At 40.3% G+C, this 10,943-nt stretch overlaps 3 protein-coding genes across 4 annotated transcripts in view; 1 reads left to right on the top strand and 2 right to left on the bottom strand.

Annotated features, from left to right (window-relative positions):
- Window positions 1-617, bottom strand: part of LOC108975179 (8-oxo-dGDP phosphatase NUDT18) — a 13,633-nt gene extending 13,016 nt beyond the window's left edge. The window contains exon 1 of the mRNA XM_018943509.1: window positions 530-617. The gene's annotated coding sequence lies outside the window, so the exon portion shown is untranslated. The remainder of the gene's footprint in view (window positions 1-529) is intronic.
- Window positions 618-683: 66 nt separating this feature from the next.
- Window positions 684-2,321, top strand: LOC108975180 (metallo-beta-lactamase domain-containing protein 1). Its single transcript, XM_018943513.1, has 2 exons — window positions 684-766; window positions 1,015-2,321. The coding sequence occupies exons 1-2, from the start codon at window positions 759-761 to the stop codon at window positions 1,643-1,645; spliced, it is 639 nt and encodes a 212-aa protein (XP_018799058.1). The 5' UTR covers window positions 684-758; the 3' UTR covers window positions 1,646-2,321.
- A 1,187-nt stretch (window positions 2,322-3,508) lies between these two features.
- Window positions 3,509-10,943, bottom strand: part of LOC108975171 — a 39,955-nt gene continuing 32,520 nt past the window's right edge. Inside the window, exons 1-2 of one of the 2 annotated variants that reach the window (XM_018943499.1) lie at window positions 8,583-8,721; window positions 3,509-6,922 (exon numbers count right to left, since the gene is read on the bottom strand). In XM_018943499.1, coding sequence (XP_018799044.1) covers window positions 4,166-6,910 — 2,745 coding nt within the window. In that variant the 5' untranslated portion in view covers window positions 6,911-6,922; window positions 8,583-8,721 and the 3' untranslated portion in view covers window positions 3,509-4,165. Of the gene's footprint in view, window positions 6,923-8,582; window positions 8,722-10,943 lie in introns of those variants that run through there. The other variant, XM_018943498.1, reaches the window with a different exon arrangement.

The following is a 10,943-nucleotide window of genomic DNA, read 5'->3' as shown; positions in this document are numbered from 1 at the left end:
TATTGTCTGACATCAAGAGGCGTCCTGTCGTAGTCCGGAGTGCCGTATTCTGACAGGTCTGAAGCTTCATCATCTGCGTTTCSCTTCTCCTTCTTACGCTGGTTGCCTGCCATTAATTACAATATGTGTTATTTCATCGGCCAGTTGTGAATTGTGGCTTGACTCTTTTCCAATCTGAAAAAAAAACATAATAGCTTTCATTACTTATTCTAATATCAGCAAGCATCACATTCAACTTACTATCGGACAAAAATACCACCCACTTTTCTAGCAATCAGCACTGATGTCTTCCGAATAATATATTAAGTTTTCAAAACTGTATACATATAACGGATACTGAAAYGCTTAACACTTCACTTTTGCAGTACTTCTAGTTTTAGCAAGTTTTCTTTTAATTGAAATCACACAATTTCACAAAAACTGTCTTTTTTTAATGTTTTCGTTTTTTTTTTAGAAAATTACGCATGTTATAAAATCTTAAGTGTAAATTTAAAAAAAGTAGAATTTATTGAACAAATTATATACTTACAATTTGATTGTTTATTTATCCTATATGGTTTCTACATACCGCGCAATTGGAAGGGATTGTTTATTTTTGTGAAATGTCAATAAAWCTCACAGCTGATGATARGTATGTGGGTGAAACTATCTGYATAWATCGATTTATTATCGAGTAAAGACGAAAGAGAATATGTGACAATCGTTACAAAAGAAATCCGAAATTAATTAATTTTAATCAAAAAATTAAATTTTAAATAATGTGCATGTAAGGTAATAATTTAAAATTATATATAATATATGTTATATGCATATGTAAAATTTACAAAATTGGGCATCAATAAATTAAGTTTCGATATGTTTGTTTATTCAGCGATACAAGCACTATTGATATCGTCTTTGTCAAATGTCAGATAGTATCTTATTCTAGTAAATAATAATAATTCTGCAACCACTTCCCCTTATAATGAGTATAAAAGCGAATGATGTTTATATTTTATTCACTGGTTATTCCAGACCGGATAGCAATGATTCCAGCGCCATGCGTGCCAATTGYACCTGTACTCTAATACGTACACGAAATGGACGTAACATTATCGTTGATACACTCACCGCCTGGGATGGAGAACGACTAACCGAAGCCCTTCAACACTTACATGGGCTCAAGCCAGAGGATATACATGTTGTTGTTTGCACACATGGTCATTCCGATCATACCGGCTGTAACTATCTCTTTCGTTCAGCGCAGTGGCACTTTATGGGCGCTTGTGTCTCCAATCGTGACAAGTATTTAGATTGCCCATTAACATGTGGTGATTCGGAACCTTTTCAATTGTGTGGGGATGATGTGGTCGTGGTACGCACACCCGGCCATACACTGAATTGTGTGTCGGTATTGGTGCGAGGCACTAATCTGGGGGAAGTTGTAGGTGTTTGTGGCGATTTATTCGAGCGTGTCGAGGACATTATGGATCCAACCATTTGGCTGGAAGCAGGTAGTGAAAATCCGGAATCTCAGCGAATACAACGTTTGCGAATGATTGAGATGTGCAATTATATAATACCAGGTCATGGTCAGGGTTTTGCCGTAACAGAAAATATGCGAGAACTACTGCGACAACAAGTGAATTCGAACAATACTAAATGAACGCTAACATTACGATGCATATTTAAAGATTTTATTAAAACAAATGCATGACRGCTTTAGATTATTTAGTTAGATTTYTTAGTTATATTTACAATATCCTGGTTGTCATATAAATAGTTTCAGCGAGTACTACTGGAGTCAGTGAACTTTTTTATATATCACGTATTTTGTTTTACAATATGTGAATATTATACATGCTTACACACGCTTGATTCCTTTAAAAATTATTTTCTTGATTATTATTCAACAGAAAAAAAGATTTATTGATTATGTCTCAAATGATTCAATGAATTCGTTGTTTAAGGGCGCATGATATTTTTAGCGAACCAATTTGTTGGGCTTATCATTTCAGTTCACTTGATCGAACCAACTGATTAATGATCCTTACCATCTCTTTCAATGCTACATCTAACATAATAAATTTAGATCGCAATGCAAACCTCAAATAATTTTTATGCCCCAGGAAACCAACKTATCTAACACTCGTTTTTCCTATAGTCTGACTCCATCGAAACAACTCGACAGATACAAGATTTCCTCCAAATATACTCTAGATACTCATTACTAAAACAACTTATAAGCTAATCATGTGAAAAGCGAAAGCCATTTAAATGAAAGTCAAATGGTTAAATTTAAAAAACAAATCTTTCATATATTTGCAATTCTTTTGCTTGTTTTGTCACCACATTTTTTATACATTCTTTTTATAAAACATTATAATTATAATTTCTTAATATTTGTTCCATTTATAAATAAAAATACTAATACTTATGCCTAAACTATCAAATACTTTAATAATATTTATCATTATTCTATTGAAATAATAATAATTTCCTTCATTATCATGAAGATCTGCATATTCCTTAATTCGCACTTGTAGTGACATAGTAAATGCCAAAACATAACCTTTTTTGTATTGTACAAGGAATTGTCTTTAAATATAGATACATATACACAAGAACTCATTACAACTAGATATAAGTCTCACATATGATTTTTTAAAATACATATGAGTAGTAAATAAATATATTCTAGTTGATTTCATACTCGTTTCTTGATCGTAAGCTTGAGTTTTGAATTTTACTTTAGATATTTTACATTTTATTTGCATACATTGCAGTTACATATTAAGAATTATGCCAAAATCTTATTATATATAGTACAATGTAACGTATGTATTTGCATAGTTATAAAATTTATTTACTACATACATATATAACTTTTGTATTTATTATATACATTTTAGAATTCAGCTAGTTTTCCTATAGTGTCTTACGAGTATGTAGTACAGTTTTGAGTGAAAAAACGTTAATAAATGTTTGTATATGAACAAAATACATAAGTAAAATTTTAGACTAATGCAAAACATTTAATGTCGGAAGTTAAAATGTTGTATGTGTCTATGTTCTGCTAAGACACATGCGACAAAATAACTTTTTAACCCAAAATTTTAAATGCTTTTAACGCAATTGAGTTGCTGAAGTGTCCAAAAAGATAATTAAAATTTTTTGCTTTAAGAAATTATTGAGTTTTGAATGCAACCGAATTTTAAAGCATAAAGTTGCACAAAAAAGTCAATAAGCATATGTTTTTTCTTGAAAAAAATAAAGATTTTATATTTTTCTTCAATTTATTCTAACAAGATTATAAGAGCTGCATTCGTTCGGCGCATAATTCGAAAGAAATTTTTGTACACACATATATTGTAATTGGGAAGAATTTAAAATATCTTTTAAAGAAAATGAATTAATTCAAGTATAAAATAAAAATATGCGCGCATTATTTCACAAATAAAACCAACAAAATCAATTATCGATATATTTTACACATTTGAAATATTTGCAAAATAAATCTTGCCTTTAAAATATTGCTAATTGTATAAACATATCTTTTAGTTATTATTTGTTTTAAAACATAGTAAATTAAGTACTTTTTAGCGATAGCTTAAGTACTTTCAATTGACAAATAAGTACATTTTAATGGCGAAAGCGACAATTTCTTTTCAAACTATGCGCCTTAGTTGCTGCTTTAGGCTCCCTACTTGCTGCACATACAGTTTTTCCACAATTTTTAAAGAAAAAGTTCACAACCTGAGCATTTCATACTTAAGCGAACTAATTTAGCTTGCAGTAAAATAGCTAATACAAAGGAGTATATACATATGTATGTATGTATGTTTTTACATTTCTAATAAATGTATATGCTAGTAAAACAGCGCCGAAGCGCTGCGCTCACTCCCACATTGCTGTTATGTAGTATGTACATACACTCGTACAATGTGTTTTCACATATTTTCGGCTGTTATGTGTTCCCGCTGCTTGTTGCTCAGTGGCGTAGCGCGCCTGCTACTCGCCACAATGAATGCCATGCTCTCCATGGGCACCATGCGCCCAGCGCCCCAATTAGCGGTCATAAAYACCAGCAAGGCCACCTGTTGGCATTGCAGTACGTACCGCCGTCACAGTAGTATAAAGCTCGGCACCACGTCTCCTGCATTGTTTCGCTGCTTTACAATTGATACTAACTGCCGACCATAATGTGTGCCGGTTGTTCCAGCTCATTGTCATGTACGGAGGAATAGCGTGATGCGGCCACCACTGGTGTTAGGCTGCTCTTGAAGAGCTCATCTGAATTCAGTTTACAACTGGGCACAAGTTCGGTGAATTCTGAGCCCARACCGAATTCCATATCGAGAAAACCGTACTCCCATGTGGAGGATGCCGACGCGGCTGCAGCATTGGCGCTCATGCTACTCACATATGATGAGGTGAGCGAATGCGTCGCCGAGGAGATGGTCGAAAGCGTGGTGAATGTTGCCGTCGACGAAGAGGTACATGTGTTGTATGYACTGCTGCTACTACTACTGGTAGTTGATGCGTTGGAACTAGTGCTGGAGGCCGACGTGGATTGCACGGTTGTGAAAGTGCCGCTAATGGCAACAGCCGATGACTGCGTTGTGCTATCTGACGCGCTGGTGTTCGTTGTTAAAGCGGCCGTTACGGGCACGGGTGTCGCGGTCGCTGGGCTGGTTATCGATAACGCAGGCGGTAATATGGCGAAGAGGTCGTTGTTGTTGAGTGGATCCAACGCGGATTGTGATGACAAGCTGAGCACCGAACTCCAGTTGATGGAGCGTGTTGAATCATCGTCCGCGTAACCAGAATCGCTGTTATCGGTGGTAGCAATGGACGTCGTGGCGGTAGTTACTTGTGACGTTGTACTAATGCTACTTGACGCGYTTGTCAACGCCGCCGTTGAGCTAGCGTTTTGCATGGGCGCTGCTGTTGTTGTATTGGACGCACTGAGACTCGTTGCAACAGTATGTAGTTGCGATTGCGTCGTCGCCGGGGTTGGTGTTGTTGAGGGCGGCGCCGGCGACATTACTGGTTGGCAGGGAAATGGCGTTGCGCGTCCAGATTGCGATTCCCGGAAGGGATAGTGGTCGTAAGGGTGTATTGCCGCTGCGCCATTCGTAGAATCACAGTTATTTACATTAATACTACTAATGCTATTGTTGAGCGTAAAACTGCCACTTGTGGGTTTCTGAAGGTGTTGTGTGGGTGCGCTCAGGTATGGCGGCGGCGTGTCGAGCCGTTCGGGTTGCTGATTCTGATAGTGTGGCAGATGTTGTGCGAAGTGCTGCGGCGGTTGTTGTTGCAGCAGCGTTGGCGGCTGATGTTGCACCTGATAGTCCATGTTTGTGAGGCGCGCACAGTTCATCACTGGCGGCGCATAGTCCTGGTGCTGTTGATGCAGCATGGTATGTGGTTGCTGTGGCACCAACAACTGCTGCGGTGGCTGTTGCGGATTCAAGTGATGCTGCAAATGATGTGGCGGATGCAGATGCTGATGGTATTGATGTTGTGCGGCGGCAGCCTGCGCTGCTGCTTGATGCATCTCCTTAGCTTCTGTTTCGATTTCGCGATCGATGCGTTTCAGTGTATTGCAGATTAGCACCGAGCGATAGAGTGACTGTTCGGATACTTGTCGGAAGCGTGACAACTTAAACATGGATAGGTTGCGTATCTTCAGACGCAGATCCTTGTAGCAATTYTTATTTGTATTACACCAGGTACCACGCCCATCACAGCAACGTTTCAAAGGATGACGCGTGTCGAGATTCGCAGCGGTCACATGTAGATTGCCGAAGGGCGGTGGTGGCACAACAGGCGAACTATTCACATGGGGCGGCGGACTGCTACAGCCCAACTCTAAATACGATTTACCATTCTCTGCGCAACGTATTGTCTGCTGCTGTTGTGGCGGTTGTGGTGTCTGTTGCTGTGGCGGCGGGTATGCYGCTTCGGGTGGCACATAAAATTGCTGACCGCYACCGGAGGGACCGTTCGTGCTCTGCCATTGTGTGAAACCATTGCTGCCAGCCATACGCATATGTTGCGGACTGCCGGTACGTGAACAATTCTGTTGTGGATATGGCTCCGAGTAGTAGTTGGGACGCGAGCCATAACCATGCGGCGCGGGCGCATAACTGCCAAGTCGCTGCTGTTGATGCGTTGTCGTGTTCGCTGCTGGTGGCGGTGGAAAAGTATGATAACGCAGTGGACAATATGTCGGTATTATGCTCTCCTCCTCCTCATAGTCATCCTCGAAATCATCATCGTCATCATCTAACTCATCAGCGCTGAGCAGTGTTGTCGCCAAAGTGGAACGTGTCGCAATGCTACCCCACGGATCGCTCGGCACTGCAACAGCCTGCAATTTGGAAATGCAATCGACCGGTTCGGTCGCCGCATTAGTCCAGGGCTCACAGCAGGGCACGGCGGCGACCTCCTCCAACTTGGCAATACTGTCTTCCGGTACGGGAGTGTTAGAGGTGGGTGGCAATGGCGTGGTGGCAGACATTTCGCTGGACATAGGCAGCAGCGTGGCGACCATGGAGGGCAATGCTGTTATTGTGGTGGSTGCAGATGCGATTTTAGTAACTTCTTTACCATTGCTAATACTATTGTGGTGGCCGTTAATGCTGCTATTAATACTATTACTATTGCTATTCACTGTTGTTGTTGTTGTGCTTTTCGTGTTCTCTGCCGCACTATTCGTAAGTGCGCGCAAACTGCCGTTCTTATCCTTAATATTACTGCCATTCAGTTGCTGCTCCTCAATGGCTTCGATGTAGTTATTATTATTAATTGACCATTTGCCTGTCTTCAATGGTGGCGGACTGTTGGTATATGTATTAGCATCCTTGGCATCGAATGTAATTTCATGTTTCCGCTTAGTAGCGGCTGTAGCTTGTAGACCCATTGCTGAATTAACCTGTAAGCAAAAGAAGAAAGTTAAATATTAGTTTTGTTTGAGGAATGTAGTACTAAATTTAAAATATAAAGATTTTAAAAATTACTTKCAGTTCATAACCTTAAAATTATTTTAAGCACTTTTCAATTCCAATTCATTTGAAATATTGAAAAGTTCAGTTCAAACACCAAGTAATGCGTAAACTATTTCAAAGTGTCTCTTCTCAACGTAAGCGAAATCTCACTCTACCATTGTGACGTCTCCGTAAGACTCAACTCACAATTTTGGCTAAACAACGGCAACAATTTTAAAACCGTGCTCACTCTAACGGTATTAAAAGTCTTACATATTGTACACAAATGCCTTACACAAACTATTACAACTATATCCTCAACTCTTCAGCCCACTCTGCTGGTTTGTGCGACATGCTGACGCACTAAAGCGAAAATTATCTGCAACTCCTGTCCGTTTGCTTTAAAATGAAAATACCGGGACAAAGACAATCAGAACAGAAAAGTATACACTCATATAAGATTTTCGCACTGTGCGAACTTCCGAGGTCTTCGGAGCAAATGGTGAAGTTGAGGTGAGAGTTTATACTACGTTAAAAGTGAGTAGATATGATCGCAAGTAGCGGGAGGGATAAAAAGCGAATAGAGAAGCATGAAATTACTGTGTAAAAAAATCGATTGTTTGATCGGAACACTGATTTAAAGCGTTTATGCGCATATTTACAGGTAAGAGAAGCTCTGAGAGATCCTCGCTTACTAGTTCATCGAAAGAATTGAATCCGGCTATGAAAAATGGTCGCTCCTTCGCTAGAAGTGCTAGAAATCTAACGGGTATCCAAAAATGTTCACCAAGATCAGCTTTCCATGAAGTACCGGCCTCTCACTTTGCTGCTGGGGCTGTGGTTATTCCACATTTGAGTTGTTAACCCGCCTGTTAGCGCTATTCTCAAAGTGTAGCTTCCGCCACACACACACACACACACACACACACACAAGCAAAGCGCCAAGTGAGACACAGGAAACAGCAGCCAACTGTCAACTGGTCGCTTGCAGACACTTAGCCAGACATTTGTCGTCGTCGTCGTCGTTGATGCTGTCCTATCCGCGGTACGCGCATACAAGGAGATACTCCAAACCGGACCCATATTTCCACGCATGTATAGCGACGCAACGTATACTACATAAGGGTGCATCCCGGTTCCTGTCTTTATGCTTCGCTTTTCTATTTTTTTTTTTTTTTTTTTTTTGTGCTGTTAAAAACTCTGACTCAGTGCTTGCTTCAGCGCACATCTGTAAATACAAATACACCCGGGTTGCACGTGCATTTCGCCTGTGAAAGTGACGTTGACGGTGGTGCTAACGAAARGCATTGCGCTGCCTTTCAGAGGATGATATTCAGAGGACGAGGTGGTGGAAGTTGCTGCCATTTCATCCCTTCGAAGCAGCGCATATGAAATGTGCGCTATTTTGCCGGTGCTTGCTGAAATGTCATACGCGCCGTGCCCTCCGCTCGGCGCGACACGACTCTACGCAAGCCGCTGCATAACAAARCAATAACAACAACAAATAAGAAAAAMAACTGCCATTGCAATATGCATCGTCTACTGTCGCGTATCTGCTTGCYTGCCTGCCTGCGCACAGTATTTTGCTTTTCAGCGTACGCTCCCTACCTTATTCTGTCTGCTGCTGTTGGCCGCTTTGTATATTTTTAGAAAATTATGTTAACGTCGCCGTGCCTCACAACGAACGTTCCTCGTCGTCGTCGTTGTCGTTGCCGCCGCTCCCACAGTCCTCGCGTTCGTCCGTCCTTCCGCCGTAGAAATGAATGCGCGCGTCTGGTTGCATTTATACGAAATGCGACGCACTGGCGGCTGCCATCTGATATKTATAAATGTGTTTTTCGTTCGGTGCGCTCGGTCAGTACGTTCCCTTTTTGGTAATAGTGGTGGTGGTGGCGGCATTGATGTTGCACATTGTACGGTTGGTCGGTTGCTTGTGCGCTTCCATGAAACCCGAAATGAAATGAATGAAACCCAAAATAAGGAGGACTGACAGACGCAAACAAATGTGTACCGATGTATGTATGTATGTATGTGTGTGTACGAGTATATATAGCGAACGACCCGTCCGTTTTGTGCTGCGGTACGTCGTTATACTTAAGCATGCATTCTGGAAATGTTGAAGAGGGTACACGCCGGCATGTATGACGTTCTTGCCGCCCTCATCGTTGTCGCTGCTATGGATTACAGCGGAAAGCATTTGCCTTGTCATTGCTTAAGTCTGTTTGTGCGTTTGTGTGCATGTTCGGCAGTTTGGAATTGTGCAGCTGAAGTGCTTGTGCGTCTACTCCATATGTCGATATTTCTTACAAGAATATACAGAATGTTTGTATGTACAATACACATATGGATGTCAGTGAGTTTGTAGGCCTGCWTGTGCTTGACAATATGTTGCGAACAGCTGGAGTGTATTCTTCAACGCTCAGCTGTAATTCTTATGCAGAAGGGGAAGTAAATGCTGCATTTTCAGCTTACTTTAAATTCAAAATATTCCAAATATTTTGATGTGTTCTTAGAGCGGCGCAGAGAAGAAAAGCTTTTTAGAGCTTTTTTGCAGCTTTTAGTGGTTTTTGTAGAGAGCGTTTGTACTGGCTGAACAAAATCAATGAAACTTTTAAATTAATTAAATTTATTTTACAAATTAGTTTGAAAAACAGTAATTTTGAAATTATTTGAATTTTTAATTTGCTATTGTAGCTTTACTGAAGTTGCAAGGATGTGTTCTTAATCTGAGCATTTTCTATAGTGTTATAAATGTATGTATGTATGTATGTATGTATGTCATAAATACTGCAGGCATACATACATACTAAATATTTCTTCGATATTCTAAAAGCCGTAATTTCGACAGTGTTGATCTGATAATTTTTCCTCGACACACCAATGCTTTCTCAGCAAAATCAAGCGCACATATGTATGCATGTAGGCTATATTATTGCCGGTCGCACAACAGCGCGCCATAAGTGGCATGATCGCACAGCAACAGTATGCATATTCATATGAACGTATGCATACATGTACATATGTATGTATGTTTGTATGTGCATATGACTCAAGCATGTAGTCAATGCTGCTGACATAGAAAAATTTCTCTCGCCAACAGTCGTTTCTTGGTTTATTTTCAGGTTCAATTTGCAGCGCCAACGCCAACTACATATAGCTGTGCTGCTGGTGTGGTGCCCACGCTCCATTTTCGTTTGCTTTGCTTTGCCTTGTTGCTATTGTTGATAGCTGCCGCTGCTATTCGAAATTTACTCGAATTTATTTTCAGTTTTTCTTTTCCTGCTTTTTAGAATGCTACATTTCTTGCTTATGTGTGTGTGTATGCGTGTGCGTATGTGTTCATATGTGCGTGCTTGAATTTTTTTGAAGCATTTCTTGTTTACTTGGTGTATTCTCGATGGCGAAGACGATAGCAGTGACGGCGGCAACGTTGTTGAAGTTAAAAGTGTGTAGTATATTTTAGCTATTGAGACTTTTTGTGCGTATGTATGTATGTATGCACATATTTCTTTTATTTTTACATACTTATGTATGTGCCTGTGTACATATATTTCGTGTTTACTGTGGTGCGTCGTTCCCCAAAATACATACAAAATGAGACCTTTAGCCAAGTGCTGCTGAGGTGTGGTTGTATCTGAATTAAAGTTTGTATGTACATTTATGCTCGTTAGTGGGTGGGTGCGGCTAAGCGTTCTTTAGCGTTTGAACTCATCGTTGTTGCCTGCACTTAGTTTGTTGGCTAACTRATGMACATACATACATACATACTCTGCCGCTCGTCATTTGTTGACTTTTTTCTTYGGTGCCTTTGCGACTTTTGGGTCGAGGTTTGTTTCGATGTCACTGCGGAGTGCATTAACACAATTGCTGTATTTAGTTTTAGTGTTGTTGCCAGTGGGAAGTGATTAGTGYGGATTTATACAAGTATTTGGCGCTGATTTGGGTTGTTGGTGGAAAATGCTAGAGCTA

This window comes from Bactrocera latifrons, unplaced genomic scaffold (genome assembly GCF_001853355.1).
Source record: "Bactrocera latifrons isolate USDA-ARS-PBARC rearing strain unplaced genomic scaffold, ASM185335v1 scaffold_62, whole genome shotgun sequence".
In the NCBI taxonomy this organism is placed as follows: Eukaryota; Metazoa; Arthropoda; class Insecta; order Diptera; family Tephritidae; genus Bactrocera; species Bactrocera latifrons.
The sequence above is the reverse complement of the archived record's forward strand: the minus strand, read 5'-3'. Positions and strand labels throughout refer to the sequence as shown.